General features: G+C 42.1%; 1 protein-coding gene across 6 annotated transcripts in view; it reads left to right on the plus strand.

Moving 5' to 3' along the window:
* Window positions 1–17,510, plus strand: part of LOC114036550 (protocadherin alpha-C2) — a 181,259-nt gene that overhangs the window by 111,490 nt on the left and 52,259 nt on the right. Inside the window, exon 1 of one of the 6 annotated variants that reach the window (XM_027853499.1) lies at window positions 8,536–10,298. The exons of the other annotated variants lie outside the window; for them this stretch is intronic. Within the exon in view, the coding sequence (XP_027709300.1) occupies window positions 8,580–10,298 (1,719 nt within the window). The 5' untranslated portion in view covers window positions 8,536–8,579. Of the gene's footprint in view, window positions 1–8,535; window positions 10,299–17,510 lie in introns of those variants that run through there. 6 annotated transcript variants of the gene reach the window in all.

The following is a 17,510-nucleotide window of genomic DNA, read 5'->3' on the forward strand; positions in this document are numbered from 1 at the left end:
TTCAGGCAGGCTGATCCTTGGTGCTTTTCCGTGGACATAATCAATTCTACAATGCCTACCATTATTGGTGGAATGGAATCCTGTTCCACTAAAAGCAGTGTTTACAGTTCTTTAGATTCTGTCTAGTAATGCCAGCCTAGGGCAAAATTGTGAAGTCAGTGGAATTTCAATAACCCCAGCTTTGTTCGCTTTCCCCTGAACTTGGTAGTGTTCTCTCAGATACCCAATGCCATTATATTCTCTCTATCATCCAACCTAATATCAGGATAGGCGTTGATAACTTCATTCTTGCCCAGGTAAACATAATTGATAAGGTTTATTATTACCTCCTTTAAAAGTATCTGCATTTAAATAGGGGGAGAAGCCCTGTTAAGCTAAAAGAATGAGTCTCTAATTGTAGAATTTCAGAAATTAGAAAACTATGGGGAAAATTTCTTTTTTTTGCAAGGCAGATATGGGATTCTTAACAGCCATGAAAGCCCACTGTTGTCTTCCTACAGTATCTATGTGCCTGTTAGCTCGTTCCTGAGGTTCTTTCAAAAGCCATATTGGCTTTGACAGTAAGTTCAAAAAGCTCTAGAACCTGTGATTTCCTACTCAAAATTACCAACAGGAAACCTTGCATGTCTCAGTAGAGACCCTACTAATGAGGCAACTTCAAAAGGATCGAATAACTATTCCTGCCAGTGTAATTTGACCACCAATGAGAAGCCTTGCACCTCTCAAAAAGAGGAAGAAACGAGTTTTGCCAGTATTTTCTACAGGGATCCTCGTAGCAGAGCACAAGTCCAATCACTTAAGTGGAAAAGAGAAAGCGACAATTACCCCCAAATTAGCCCAGCCTAATCCAGAAGAGGTAAGTATGGGTCAAAGTTAGGGGGAATCAGCACCCTTCCTTTCTCTCCCCCTTCCCATTCAAACTCTATTCAGAGAAATTCCTTGAAGATAAATAGTACTCCCAATTTACTGGAAGAAAATAAAGCTGTGGGGCAGCTAGGTGGTGCAGGGAATAGAGCTCTGGCCTTAGAGTCAGGAGGACCTGAGTTCAAATCCAGCCTCAGACACTTAACACTTACTAGCTGTGTGACCTTGGGCAAGTCACTTAATCCCCATCTCCTCACCAAAAAGCAAAAAAGAAAAAAGAAAAAAAAAAGAAAGGAAATAAAGCTGTGACTTTGTATTTTTATAATACTAAATGTCTAGATAAATTTTTTTAAAAAACTGATATTCCCTGATGCATCCATGTGTTGATGTCAGGGATGTGTGTATGTATGTGTGTATGTATACACATGTACGTTTCCACACCACTAGACACATGATTTCATTGGTGAAAAAATTCCTCTACCATTGCAGACCTGTCCCTTCTTCTCAATTTATAGTTTTAGGGAGTTACCTGGGGGCAATGAGAGGTTAAAGTGATTTGGTCATATTCCCTCTGCCAATATGTGGTAGGGTTGGGACTTGATCTCAGGTCTTCCTGCCTCTGAGGTTAACTCTTTATCCACTAGTTCATACTCTCATACATGAAAGTATAAATATATGTATATGTACATATATACTACTTCTATAAATGCACACATGATTATAATCAGAAAGAAAACTGGCAGAGTTGAAGTGAAAACTTCATTTTATTTCTTGAATTTAGACAGCTCTTGATTAACCGTGGTAACAATGGAGCTCATGTGCCATCCATATTTACCTAACTGTCCAGAAAGGAGAGCCTTGTAACATGGGGGCAGCTACTATTCCAAATCCATAGCAGGCAGTCTGGATGCAGTTCAATAGATGATCTAGGATATAGATTCTCCATGTACAGCTTTTTGTTGTTGTTGAATTGTTTTCAGTTATATTGGACTCTTCGTGACTCCATTTGGGGTTTTCTTGGCAAAGATAGTGGAGTGGATTGCCATTTCCTTTCTACCATGTACATCTTAGGTGAGATTTAAATGTGTATGGTTGTTAACTGCATGAAACCAGAAGATTAGAGGACTGTCCTCCAAAAGCTAGTCTTTAAAGGTGAATATCTGAGTGTTACAGAAATTCACCCTGCTAAACTTGGAATATGTTCTCCTCTACTCACCTACTCCTTTGATATAAATTATGCTTACAGAAACAGTCCTTGTCTGGGATGGATGAAGGGCAAGGGGATCTGATTGTCTGAGGACAATTTAGTTGTCTTGGCCTTCATTAATCACAGGAAAAACATTCATTTTTCTTTTGGAATATGTAGCATGTGAATCTAAGTCATAGAGCAGCACCAAATGTAAATGAAATTTAGCTGGTATTCCCATAAGGATTAGACCAAAGCCTAATTCAATTTATGAACATTGCACCCCCATTGCCTAGTGGTCACAATAGATTCCAAACTCCTGTTCTTTATTTTAAAGGGGTTGAGCACAAGTTCACTGGCAAGTGAAAATGCATTGTAATGGTGCTAAAGATGGAGAAGGCAAAGCTGATGTGAATGATGGGGAGGTCACAGAGCTTCTGTGTTTTTCTTGTTGCCTTTTTTTTCCTGCTCTGCTCTGATTAATATTGCCAGTATGACTGTTGACCTCACAGTGGATGTGTTTTACAAACATAATTAAAGAAGAAAGACTGTTTGCTGGGAGATGCTGTTCCAGAATTTACTTTATAGGCCAGAATGGGAGCAAAACATGTCCTTTATTGGGCCACTTTCCTCTGCCAATTATGAGCCTTAATTTTTTTGTAGATAAACATGGATTTTATTTTTGTTATAAACTATCTAACTCAAAATATGCAATGATTCAATGATGAATTGAAGAGAGTGAGGAAGCCATTAGGGAAAGGGCTGTCTTTCAGTCCTTTCAGAAAGGCTGGGCTTAGAGCCAAAAGAAGTCACTGAAGGGTTAGTTAGTTAGCCTGAAGGGTAGATTGGAAGGGGAGAAGTTGTGAGGAAAGCATGTTGCAAAACTTACAATGTGATATCAATATGAACTGCTGCTATAACTACTACTCTAAGTTCTAAAAAGGGAAAGACTCAGAGGAGATGGATCTTTATGTGGGTTTTGAAGTTTATAAAGGATGTTGGAAAAGTGGAATGGGAAAAGGCACTTTTTATGTCTTGGAGCAGCATAAACTAAAATAAAGATGAGAATTGGCATAGCATATGCAGTATTGCTAAAATAAAATAAAATAAAAATACTCCTTTCCCTTTCAACTGACCAAATTTTTGTTTCCTGTAGGATGGCAAAGGCCTTCTGAGAAATCCTATAGAAATATTTCCATCTTCCACCCTTCTCCCTAACTCACCCTTGATGAGATAATCTCAAAAGACAGGGTCAGTTCTAGGCAAAGTTGTGAAGTGAGGGGAGGGATGACTTAAATTTGGTGTCCACTCATGTCTGTATCTGAACTTCTCTATCCTGTCTCTATTGTTGTCTCTATTGGATATTACTCTGAGCTGGATGTTAACAACAGCAATAACAATTCACAAGTCTTTTGCTTGCCTCATAATAACTTAGCAGAGCAAGTGGTACAAAAATATGATCTCTATTATTTCAATTATTAAGGCACTGAGGATAAGAAAAATTAAGTGATTTGCCTAGAGTCATGCAGCTAATGTAGTGGTGATATTGTGTGGTGGAGAGAATTCTGGACCTGGAACCAGGAACTCTTGGTCTGAACCAGGTTGTCTGATTCCAAGTCCAACATTCTCGCTAATGGCCATCTGATGTTATAAAGATGACTCAGTTCCAAAGACTGGTTTCTCTCAAAGACTTTTTATTAAAGAGATTGAAGTGCATCCTTTTGATTCTCGCCAGAAGTGGGCACACCTCCTTGGAAGGGGAGACTTGAGCGAGTAAAAGAAGCCAGAGTAAATTTTATAGTTAGTAATTGCCTAACTCCTCCCTTCTGGATCAGGATTGATCCTAATCCTTCTAGGTTACAATCTTCCTTATATGCCCCACCCTTAACATACATTATGTGCCTAGAATTGTGTTATCACTTCCCTCCTCCCCCCCCCCCCCCCCCCGACAGAGAAGTTAGCTTGTCTATGCCGATTTCTTATCTACTTACGTGGAAACTTAACTTTTCATTTCTCACATCTGATAAAACTTAACATAGCCTAAGAGTTATTTGTATTAATAGGGAAAATTTCAAAGCTAAAAGGAATAAAACTGTGTTGGTAAAATAGAGAGATCAAGGTTGATATTTCTTGGGTAAAGTCTCTGTCCTTTAACTGTCTGCCTGAAAGGTTGGCTTTGGAGGAGGGTGCTTGGAGAGAAATCAATGTGGAGTCAGATGGCGAGCAAGTTAGTTCTTTATGTCACATTCCTTATGGAAATGTTTGACATGTTACCAAAGACCTCAGCTGTAAGTACCCTCAAAAGTACTGAAAGACTAAACCTCAGGTTGAGTCTTTTAATCTTTACAGACTAGAGGGGATAATCTAGTTTATGTCCTGTGAAAGCACATTCTGGGCCCCAGAAAGGACTCACCTTCACATCTCTCTTTGTGTTTGGTTCCTGTGAGCTTTCAGAAAAATAAAATTCACCCTACCTTGAAAAGACTCATTTACTAAACAAAGTCAGGAATGATCAAAGCCCAGAAGCCAGACCTTTGAGTTACCACACAGAGATTGCGGCATCTAAGATGAGGGAGCACTAGGGGAGAGACAATGAGGTGAAAGCAGAGGTTGTTTTCTTCCTGACAGTTTATAACTGCACTCCATTTACATGTCATTTGTTTTCAGAAACAAATGTATGAGGACATAGGCCAGGTCCACATTAGTGTAGTTGAAAGCCCAGGGCTATTTAAGTTCAAATTCTCAAAACAGCAACAGTGGATGGAGTAAATGTGGGGCCAGATAGGGAGTTCAGGGAGGACTGAGGAAGAGGGAGGAGCAGGAGTGTTAAGAAAAAGAATATAATAAATGTAACTCTCTACCCTGGCACCCTTGAGGGAAGTAAAGACAGGGAGAAAAATATATGACACTGGTAAAAGACAGGCAGAAGGATTATCTGTAACTGAATTGTTAGAATGGAGAAAAGGGACATAATGGAAAGAAGAGGAAAAGAAAGCATTATAAATTATGGTGCACTAGTTCAGAACATGGGCAACTAGGTGGTGCAGTGGATAGAGTGCTGGACCTAGAGTCAGGAACACTCATCCTCCCGAGTTCAAATGTGACCTCAGACACTTACTAACTGTGTGACCCTGAGCAAGTCACTTAAACCTGTTTGATTTGGTTTCCTCATCTGTAAAATGAGCTGGAGAAGGAAATGGCAAACCACTCCAGTATCTATGCCAACAAAACCCCAAATGGGGTCATAAAGAGTAGACATGACTGAAAAACAAGTGAACAAGTTCAGAACACAAAAACTCCTGAGTCTGGATTACCACACTCCAGGCCTTCCCAGTTAACTCTAACATAAGCAGGGTAGTACATCATGCCAGAGTATCTTGTAGTTTTCTTGTTGCATGTTCTCCCTTAGTAAGAAAAAGTTCCCCAGGGCAAAGGAAAGTCTGCTAAGGAAGATGAAGTAGCCAGAGGCTATCAGGAAATAAGGAAATGGAGGGAAGAGTGAAAAGGCAGAATAAAAAAAAACCCAAAAGCTAATGACTCATAATTATTCTGAGAAAGAGGAGTCTAGGATGGAAATAAGGCTGTATCTGCAGTATAGAGAGAAGGAATAGAATGATTAGAGAGAGAAAGCAATATGAAACAGAGACAGAGAAGTGATAGCAGAAATCTCTAAGCTCTTAGGAGTATGAGAATCAGTCATGGGAACCAGGATGGTGAATATTTTATGTTTGTGAAATATGAACACATAAATAAACAAAGAAATAATTGGGTATGAATACTAGTCTAAGTAAGGATCACTCTTGTGGTGATGATTTTACAGGCTCTTGAAAAAAAGGAATCTCAGAAGTCAATTTAGTTCAAAATTTACTAAGTACTTAGTATGTTCAAGGCACTGTTCTAGATTCTAGGAGTAATAGGGAAAAATGACACATGGCCTATGAGATCCCTTACAGCTAGCTTCTTGTGGCAGCTAGTTTGTGCCATGGATAGAGCACTAGCCCTGGAATCAGGAAGACCTGTATTCAGATCCAACCTCATATACTTACTAGCTGTGTGACCCTCAGAGAATCACTCAACCTCAGTTTCCTCAACTGTCAAATAGGGATAATAATAGCAACTTCCTTACAGGGTTGTTGTGAAGATTACAAGAGAATATTTGTAAAGCACTTAGCACACTGCTTGGCACAGAGAAAGAGCTATAAAATGCTTATTCCCTTCACCTGCCTCTTTCTCCTTTCCTCCCTTTCCAACTCTGAATCTATAATCCTATGATTCTCCAAGAAGTTTACATTCTACTGGTAGAAAAGGAAACATTTCAGTTGAGAAGATCAGGAAAGGTTTCTTGGAGGAGGTCTCACACTTGAACTGAGTTTTTAAAAAATCCAGGGGGAGGGGTGTGATTTTGAAAGGTGAAGGTAAGAAATATATTCCAAGTTTGAAGGACTGCCTGTGGGGAAGAACTGAGCTGAGGAAAAAAAGAGTTTTGTCAACTGTTGGTGGAATTGAATTAAATTGAATAGTTGTCCAGCTTGGCTGGAATGTATAGTAAAATAAACTTGGAAATGTAGATTGGGAAGATTGTGAAAAATCTTAAAGCCTACAGACAACAGGGAACCACTGAAAGGTTTGGGAAGAGAGCTGAAATGGGCAGACACATGCCTTAGGAAGATCATTATGAAAGTTCTGTGGAAGATGACTTGGAGAGAGGAGATAAGGAAGGAAAGCATACAAATTAGAAAGCCATTAACATAGTCCCAGGAACAGAGGTGAGACTAAATTGGTTAGCAGTTAGAGTAAAAATAAAAGAATGGGTGTAAAGGATATTCTGGAGGTAGAATTGACAAGAATTGGCATCTAATTGGACATGGAGGATTAGAAAAAGAGAAGAATCAGATATGACTCAGATTTTGAGCCTGAGTGACTGCTTGTGGCACTTAGAACAGAAAGAGAAGTTGGGAGAAGGAAAAGATTTAGTAAGGAAGATGTCAAGTTCAGTGTTAGAGAGGTTGAGAGGTCCAATAGTGAATTGGTGTACTCCTAACTCCTTTAGCAGCTTACACTGCTGAAAGGAAAAGGCATCAACTTCAGCATCAACTATTTAGATAGATGCCAGAGTCCATCAGGCAGTTGGTGATGTGGAAATGAGATTCAGCCTTTTCTCTCACCCCTTCCCTCCCTCCATATATGTTTACACTTATATATCTATCATGTGTAGTCATATGCCCATATGCTTTTGGCTTTCTGCTACATTCTATTTCTTCCTCCCTCTTCTCACAGATGTCAAATATTGTGCAGTGTTTGGGAGTCTTTCCAGGAAAGGTCAGTAGACAGATTCACTTTGTACCACCACGCATCCCAGAGAGTTTTCCTAATACAGATTACTGGGCCCTTTGCATGATAGCAATTGCAGCCATTTGTATAGTGCTTACTAAATGCATTACTTAAGTTATCTTTTTTAATGAAGACTACTTCAGTGTCGAATTTTTATAAATTATACTTGCAGACTCATTCTGAGGCACTGCCAGAGAGAATAGCGACTGGACGTGTTATTTCACTGGTAACTGGTCTGCGACTTAATCTTAGAGAAGTTGCCTAGATCACTGAGAGGTTAATAACTCGCCCAGGTTCACAGTACTCCTCAGAGGCGGCACTTGAATCCAGATCTTTCCAGATTCGGGGCCAGCTCTCTATCTTTCACGCCGTGTGCTGCTACCCGGAGTCCGGTTTATTGTCCATTTTGGGTGATGTTTTTCATCTCTTCCCACACCACCTCAAACCCCCCCCCCCACCGGAAATCAACCCTTGAAAAAATCCTTTGGGCTGCTGAAAAGTCTTGGGTAGCTGGGGTGGGGGTGGGAGGGTGCTGCAGGGTGGGGATGATACAGGAACAAAGGGAGTGGCTCTTTTCCAGTTATGTTCTATTTATATTTCATTTGTTTTCGAGCTGATTCGGTAGGGGAAAGAAGAGAGCCTGGGTACTGTTGGTGCTGAGGACTGGGCGGGGCGGTTCGAGGTCGCTGTCCACCGCCTCGGTGTTGAATTCGTTCTGAAACCACTCAGTGCTCCTCCCTCTCTGCTCCTATTCCTTCATCTTCCCTCCCCCTGGAGGGGCCGCAGCAGCGGCAGTAGCAGCGGCAGGAAGCTGAGCCACGGCCAAGCACTGCAAGGTTGAGCTGGAGCTGCCGAGAGGCCCCAAGCAGCGCGGGCGGGGCCGGGGTGTGGGGCGGCAGTGCTGGTGGAGAGGCCCGGATACCATAGCAGGGGCGGTGGCGGCGTGCGGCACTGGAAGCGGCCGGAGATGTCTGCTAATGTAAGAACCCTGGAGGAGCCGGTGGCCACGGGAGCGGAGGCGGAGGCGGGGTCGGGGCTGAGAACAGCCTCTCCTTGAGTAGCCGGGCTCCGCGGCTGCCCTGGCGGCTGGCGGCTGGCGGCTATGGAGCCTGAGGGTCCCCGGCGTGGGTCGGAGGCTGCGGGGCTCCCGCTGCTCCTGGTGCTCCAGTCCCCGGTGCTGCTATTGCTGCTGCTGGCGATGCTGCTGCCGGGCCCGGAGGCCTCCCCGTTGCGCTACTCAGTGCCGGAAGAGCAGGAGCCCGGCTCGTTGGTAGGAAACTTGGCCAGTGCCCTGGGGCTCGAGCTGCGGCGCCTGGGGCCGGGCTGTCTGCGCATTAACCACCTGGGCGCACCGAGCCCGCGATACCTGGAGCTTGACTTAACGAATGGCAAGCTCTTCGTCAACGAGCGCATGGACCGAGAGGCACTTTGCGAGCAGCGGCCCCGCTGCCTGCTCCACTTGGAGGTGTTGGCCCACAGCCCTGTGGCAGTGAGTGCGGTCGAGGTGGAGGTGCTGGACATCAACGACAACTCGCCTCGCTTTCCGCGACCGGATTACCAGCTGGAAGTGAGTGAGTCTGTTGCTCCGGGGACGCGCTTCCATATCGAGAGCGCGCAGGACCCGGACGTGGGGACCAACTCGGTGCAGAACTATCAACTCAGCCCCAATGAGCATTTCGCCCTGGACCTCAAGCCCCTTCAGGAGAACAGTAAGGTGCTGGAGTTGGTGCTGCGCAAGGGCCTAGACAGAGAGCAGGCTACTTTGCATCGCCTGGTCCTCACAGCAGTGGACGGGGGCAGCCCGCCCCGCTCGGGCACTGCACAGATCGTCGTTAATGTCTTGGACACTAATGACAACTCTCCCGCCTTTGACCAATCTACTTATCGTGTTCAGCTGAGGGAGGACTCGCCCCCGGGAACCTTGGTGGTGAAGTTGAATGCATCGGACCCAGACGAGGGCTCCAATGGCGAACTGGTTTACTCCTTCAGCAGCTACACTTCCGAAAGGGAGAGGCAACTCTTCAGCATCAACCCAGTGACTGGAGAGGTAAGAGTGAGTGGGGCCCTGGACTATGAAGAAGCCTCTTCCTATCAGATTTATGTACAGGCCACTGACCGTGGTCCTGTGCCCATGGCTGGTCACTGCAAGGTACTGGTGGACATCGTGGATGTGAATGACAACGCCCCTGAGGTGGTGGTCACTGATGTGTATAGCCCAGTGTCTGAGGATGCCATGCCTAGCACAGTGGTCGCCTTCATGAGTGTCAACGACCAGGACTCTGGCTCTAACCAGAGGGTGAGCCTCAGCCTCCCAGCTTCTCTGCCTTTCCGACTCAACGGGCTAGGGAACTCCTATTCCTTGGAGGTGAGTGGTCCCCTGGACAGGGAGAGAGTGGCCGCTTACAACATCACATTGACAGCCACTGATGCAGGGATTCCTCAACTTACCTCCCAACAGACAATCCGGGTGGAGATTTCTGACGTCAATGACAACCCTCCACGTTTCCAGGAAGCTGCATATTCAGTCTATGTCCCCGAGAATAACATCCCAGGGGAGCTGCTATGCACCGTGCAAGCCACAGACATAGATGCCAACCAGAATGCCGAGGTAACCTATTCCCTTTTAGAGAAGGAAATCCAAGGGCTGCCAGTCACCTCCTATGTGTCCATAAATGGGGTCACTGGTAACATCTACTCGGTCAGCTCCTTTGACTATGAGAAGTTGCGGGAGTTTGATGTGATTGTGGAGGCCCGGGACAGGGGCAGCCCTCCATTGAGCAGTACAGTCACTGCCAATATATATGTAGTGGATGCCAATGACCATGCTCCACAGATCTTGTACCCTACCTCAACCAATTCATCAATAGCCATGGAGATGGTTCCTCGAACAGCTGCAGCTGGATACTTGGTCACCAAGGTAATAGCCATGGACTCAGATTCAGGGCAAAATGCTTGGCTCTTCTACTATTTAGCCCAGGCCTCGGACCCTGACCTTTTCAAAGTGGAGCTCCACACAGGAGAAATAAGGACTACCCAGAAACTGGGTGATGAGAACATGTCCACTTTCAATCTGACAGTTCTGGTCAGGGACAATGGACAGCCATCCCTGTCTGCCTCAGTGGTTATTACAGTTGCTGTAGTGGACAGGGTTTCAAAAATACTCCCTGACACCAGAAGACATATTAAGAATACTCGAACATATTCAGAGATTACACTTTATCTCATTATTGCACTGAGCACAGTTTCATTTATATTCCTTTTGACAATCATTGTTTTGACTATTATCAAATGCTATCATTACACTGCATATGGCACCTCATGCTGTGGGGGCTTTTGCGGGGTCAGGGAGAGGTGTCCTGCAGACCTCTACAAACAAGCTAATAACAACATTGATGCAAGGATCCCACATGGTTTGAAAGTTCAGCCCCACTTTATTGAGGTTCGGGGGAATGGCTCCCTCACTAAGACCTATTGCTATAAGGCCTGTCTAACAGCAGGCTCAGGAAGTGACACATTCATGTTTTACAACACAGGGGCCCAGACTGGCCCTGGGCCACATGCTGTGGTGACTGACAGCAGACATCTGACTGGTCAAAGTGGGCAGAGTGCACAGAACCTGATCATTCTTAAAAATGAGTCCACTACTCCCAATGAGGTGAGGCTGTGAGGGTGATGGTCAGGAATCCTGGCCAGATTCTGGTCCTCAGAGTTTCATGCAAAATTATTCATGTTGTAATTCCCTGTGGGCATCTCTCACTAGCCCTTCTCTGTTTGGAATCCAGAATCCATTTGCTCAGCTCTCTCTGTCTCTGTTTCTGTCTCTGACTCTGTCTCTGACTCTTTCCATCTCTGTGTCTCTCTCTACAGAACTGCAATTTTATAAAAGTCCATTCCTTTATTATTGCAGATAGTGATTGATCACTACTTTGTCCACAGTTAGCTTTCCTTCCAGCTGTACTAGGGCTTGTTCTAAGAATCTATTGAGAAACAGAGGTTTTTTTTTTAAACTATTAATTACTGAGAGATAGTTCTGACAAAGAAATGAAAAAAAGACCTAAAAATCAGTGTTATTCTTTATAGTGGTAAAAACAAGAAGTTATTTATTAGTAGCTCCAAGGAAAAATGGTCTATGTTTTGCCATTCACACTATGAGTTTTCTTTTGGTATAAAAAAAGCTTGTTCATATTGTGAGCTTTGGGGCTATGGTGTTGGTCTGTGCAGGCTGGTCTTGTTTATGTAGGATGTCCATTGAAAAATTTCTAGTCATATTTTTAGTAACTAAAGTAAGTAACAGCTAGTGCAATAGGGGTTCATGATTTTATTGTAAATCTAGCCCTTGGGTACTAATGTCATATAGAGTGAAACTTCTCTCCCCACCCTACCATGGCCTCCTCTTAACTCAGGTTGGGATGGATTTGAATATTTTGACATGATATTGAAGTGACTTTTTGTCTTTTCTTTTACCTCTGTATCTCTGCCCTTTTATCTTCTTTCGTGCTCTGCCACCCCTGGCACCCAGACTAGGTGCATTGAAAAGAGCTGTCCCATTTACCTGAATTTGGAGTCAGAGGACCTAGGTTAAATCTTAACCTTTGCCACTTGCTACTTGTGTGACCTTGGAAAAGTCACTTAAATATGCTGGGCCTCAGTTTCCACATTGAGTAAAAGAGGAAGTTGGAGTATGTTTTCTCTAAGGTCACATCTACCTCTAAATTTGTGACCTATGTGTCTGAAATTAATTTTATTTTAATTATATTATTTAATTATAATTATATTATATATAAAATATTATATATGTATGTAATATATAATTATAAAATTAATCTAAATTAGATTATCAAAACAGAATGGAAATTGGCCCCTCCTTTCTCACTTTCTATCCCATCCTTTTCATTCTATCCCAATTCATTCAGTAGCCCTGGGGTAAAGTGGAGAGGATGGAGTGGGAATGAGGATGGAAGGGGGACACAGTGAACTACATGGGAATCAAGTATTATTTATCTGGTGAAGCTGGGGAGATATGAAATCAGGGGAACTGGAGAGGAAGGTGTGAAGACAGGTTCAAGCTCTGAGAAGGTGTGGAGGGAAAGGATCTTATTACTATCTCTTCTCCCCTAACACTCATCTCTTTTGTAGGCACTCCACTTTCAGTATAAGAGGATTTCATTGCATTTACCTTCAATGCAATAATCTGTACCCTGTAGTTTTCCTGTTCACAGTGGTTTAATTCCTGTAGTTTTGATCAGAAGCATCATAGTTTCTTGAAAATCTCCCATGATTTTAAGTGACAATTCTTTACCTCTACAGATGTTTAGTTTCTGGTTCCAAGGTTAAATTGCAACTGGTAGGAAAGGCTTGGAAAGTAAATGCCTCACTCTAAATCTGTGGTTCTTAAACAGAGGTCTCTGTTTATTTTTAAATATTTTAACTGCATTTCAATATCATTGGTTTGCTTTTTATCTATTTTATTTTATGCATTTAAGAACATTATTCACAGAAGGGGTTCTTAGTCTGCCAAAGGGTTTCAGAATACAAAAAAGGTCAAGAACCTCAGCTTTATGAAAAGATAAATGCCTGATTGTATGTTGATTCCAATTTGTATGAAATATACTGCATTTACTGTACTAGTGTCCTGAGATTTAGATAGGCATAAGGCCAACTTGTACATGAACATGAAAAATTTTATGGATGTTGGGAAGTGTGTATGAATTTGTAAACATTTGTAAACACACACTCTCTCTGTCTCTCACACACACACACACACTCACACACACACACACTTAGGTGAGTTACATTTTGGTCCCTTAGTCTTTTCATGGAAAGGTGTACCTATCCCTTGGGTTTCCTAATATTTTTTATCTTGGATTTCACAGGCTAAAATGCCACCCCACAGGCAAGAATTAACTTGATCTCTCCTGAGACACCAGCACTTGAGCCTGCTTTCAGTGACACTGCAAAAAGAAGCTAATTATAATTTCCCCCACCCAAATGTTCACTCTGTGGAGACTTCTTTTGGGTTTAGGCTATATTGTTGATTATTTATTGTCCCCCGCCCATGAAAATCTAAGTTCATAATAATCTTCAGGTAGTTTATGTGCAAGCTCATAATATAAGTCAATGATCAGTTTCAAGGCATGTGGTCCTTATGCAGACTGCAGGCAGATTTATCATGAGTACCCTGTGTCACTCTATGCTGAGCAGGCATAGGAGACAGATTGCAGATTAAGAAGGCAATGGGAGGTAAATCAAAGACTTACTGGAATTCCTAAGATCATAGCTTTTGTGAGCAAAGGTGTTAGTTTATTGAAAAGTGCTTAGCTCTGGATGTGGTCACTGAAGACAATTGCTTAACAGATCTGCATGAACTCATTGGGGTAAAGGGTTGTTACATGTGGTGAATAAGCACATTTTCTGTACTAAACCAAGAAGGTTAAAGCTCAGCCTGTTGGTAGATAGGTGCAGTATTATAAAGGGGGCAACTCTATTGTCCTCCTGGTGGTTTAGAACATGGACAGTTTGAAATTCAAGCTGTTTTTGCCTCACATTGAAATGAATGTTCATATGGGATCACATGCAAAAACCTCACCTCAATACAAACTCACATCATAAAAGGCTTCCTTATGCATTTTGACCAGGCAACTTCAGCATTCAGGTGGAGAGAAATTCCTACCAGAGATTTCTCAGCAAATGAAAGCACCCTAAACCCCCACCTCTCAAGCTGGTGCTGGATACAGGTACAGTAAATCACAGGATGATAGCAGAGGGCAATGACATTACAAACTCACTCAATTTGAAGAATAATCTCTGAAATGCCATAGGATCCAAGATCTATGGCTGAAAGGGATCTTAAAAGCCACCTACTCCACACTTCTCATTTTGCAAATTAGTAAACAGGTGGTAAGTGGCAGAGTCTGGATTCAAACTCAGGTCCTGTGACTCCAAATTCAACACTTATTCTACCACATCAAGATGCTTCCAAACCTTTGTATATCTCCTTATTGGATCTAGTTCTCTTTCTCCTGTTTAAAATTTTCCAGCTCTAAAATCAGAGTTTTTGGGTCATGAGCGAGCTGAAGCAGAGCAGACAGAAGCTCTGAGGTTTAGGGAAAGGCTATTTTTATTTTTATTTTTATTTGTTTATTAATTTATTTTGATTTATCAGCAATCACTTCCATATGCTTTTGAGTTTAAAATTTTTCTCTACCTTCCTCCCCACCACCTTTCCCAAAATGGCACACAACCTGATGTAGGCTATACATATACATTCTTATTAAACATATTTTCACATTTGTGATGTTGTAAGTAAAAATTAGAACCAATAGAAGGAACCACCAGAAAGAGGAAACAAAACTCAACAGAAGATAAAAAAAATAGCAATTCAACTTCCATAGTTCTTTCTTTGGGTGTGGATAGCATTTTTCATCATGAAGCCTTTGTAGATGTCTTAGATCCTTCTATTGCTGGGAAGGGTTAAGTTTATCAATATTAGTCATCACACAACATGGCTGTTATTGTGTACAACATTCTCCTGGTTCTGCTCACTTCACTCAGCATCAGACCATACAAGTCTTTCCAGGTTTTTCTGAAGTCAGCCTATTCATCATTTCTTATAGCACAATAGTATTCCATTACATTCATATACCACAACTTGCGCAGCCATTCCCCAATTGATGGGCATGAGAGGCTGTTTTTAGAAAGGGATCCAAACACATTTGTGCTAAGCTTATTTCTCCTGTGGTAGTGGTATAGTAACAGTAACTGACGTGTGTAAAGTGCTTGAAGGTTTGCAAAATATCTTTCATTTAATCCTCACAATAATTGTATGAGACGGGGGGACTATAGATCCATTTTACAAGTGATGTACCTGAAGTGGTGAGAGGTTAAGTGAGGTGCCACAGTTTACATGACAAATAAATATCAGAGGCAGGGTTTGAACACAGGTCCAAAACTTGGAAATGGAAATAAATGACATATATAGCCCAGTTTCCAAGGATACCATGTCTAGTCTAGTGGTTTCCCTTAGGAGTATCAACAACCTGGGCTCTGGTTCCAATTGGTAGGTATTACAGATTTAGGCTCTAGGGTCTTTCTGATGCTGAGTCTAGCACTTTATCCATTACACTTTGATGCTAACTGGTCTTGCAAAACATACCCACTGGGTATAAAGTATATTAAGGACAAAGAGGATTGCGGCATCAAATTTGATATCTTCTGTGTGTTTTTATCAATGGTTAAGTATATAATACTCCTTTATTTATCCCTGTAATTATTGTTGTTGTAACACAACAACAAAAATAATGATATCTAGCATTTATATAGTGCTTTAAGTTGTCAAAATGCTTTATAAATATTATCTCATTTAATAATAAAAATAGTTAACATTTTATACAAGACTTGCTATGTGCCAGGCACTATGCCAAGTGCTTTACTATGATTAACTCATTGGATCCTCACAACAATCCTGGGAGGTATGTGATATTATTATACTCATTTTACAGATGAGGAAACTGAGGCTAATAGGGGTTAAGTGACTTGCCCAGGGTCACACAGCTAGTAAGTGCTAAGATTGGATTAGAACCTAGGTCTTCTTGATTCCAGGTTCATTGCTCTGTCCTTCTGGTAATTCAGTGTAAGCAAGTGATTACAGGCAATGAACTGTTCACTGATAATACCTTCAGGGAGTTCATTTCATGGGTTACATGGATAGTGAGAATTCTGAAGAAGCTCCTTTGACAACTGAACAGAATCCATTCTTCAGGAGGGATTTATTACAACATGACATCATCTCTGGTTCTCATCTTCTTTGGAGCCTCGGAGAGAAGGATCACCATCTTGGAACAGATACTGTATTGATTCCTTCTCAGTCAGTCTATGGAGCTAAAAAACAGGAGGATCTGATCCAGTTGATTGGGGAGCCAGTAAGGGGAGGGGGTCTTTGTGTTCAGCTGCAACTGCAGCACTGTCTCCTGGTGCCTTTCAGGCAGATGCAGAGCTTGTGTTAATTGGCAAATTTATGATGTGGGAGAGCAGTGCATGAACATTCCCTTCTCACTGTATTCCTTTTTCTGATCTCTAGTACTCAGCCAAGATGACCAGTAAGGGTGTTTGTTAAATCTTTGCTCCCTGGTTCAATCACTGAGATCTCCTATGCTGTCTTAAAAGTCTCAAGTTGAAGAACAGGATCCTCATGAGGGTTGTAGCAACTGAGGTCCAGGGAGGGGCTTACACCAGGGATGTAGCCAGGGATGTAGCCTAGTGGATAGAGTGGTGAACCCAAAGTTAAGAAGACCTGAATTCACATCTTGTCTTAAATACGTACTAGCTGTGTGATTCTTGGCAAGTCACTTAACCCTCAGTCTGCCTCAGTTTCCTCATATGCAAAATGGGAAGAATAATAGTAATTACCTCCTAGAGTTGTGATGAGGATCATATGAGATAACAAATGAGATAACAAAATAATGAAACTTAAAGCACAATATACATACTAGCTATTATTATTATTTATACCAGTGAAAAAAATGTGCTATTTCTGGGCATCTTTGGAAATGATTTGGAAATGATTACAACATATTACCTGATGTGTGAAATTGCAATTAGAGTCTCTCAGTGAATAAGCAAAACTTTGAGGGTGGGTCTGAAAGCTACACTAACTCTTTTTAGGCCAAAAGAGGATTCTTGAATGCATTGAAGGCATAATTTATTCAACATAAATCTACAAATATGGTGGCAAGACTATCCACTGAGAGGTCATGAATTGCTCCTTAGCTGTACCTTGGAGAAAAGGTCTATTTTCCCTCATTTGCTGATGCAAGAATTTCATCCACTAGCCCTTTAAGAACTTCCCAAGCAGTATAGAATAACATCATAGCTCTGCCCTATCCCTAACTTTGCTTTCATGTTTGTATACTGACTGTGGAGGAAAAATCTGTTTCCTACCAGTTGCAAGTCATTGGCCTTCTTTTTCTTCAGAGACAGGCACGAGCTATTAAAGGGACATCTGGTTTCACTCAGCATGTTCTGCAGAGAGACGTCCTGGTGCATTAGGAATTGTCTATTGGTATGTAGACTTCTTGACAGAGTAACCAAGTTAGGTTTCTGCTCTGCTTGGCCATCATTTTGTTTAGTCACT

Source organism: Vombatus ursinus, unplaced genomic scaffold, assembly GCF_900497805.2.
Source record: "Vombatus ursinus unplaced genomic scaffold, bare-nosed wombat genome assembly UNPS02000481.1, whole genome shotgun sequence".
Classification (NCBI taxonomy): Eukaryota; Metazoa; Chordata; class Mammalia; order Diprotodontia; family Vombatidae; genus Vombatus; species Vombatus ursinus.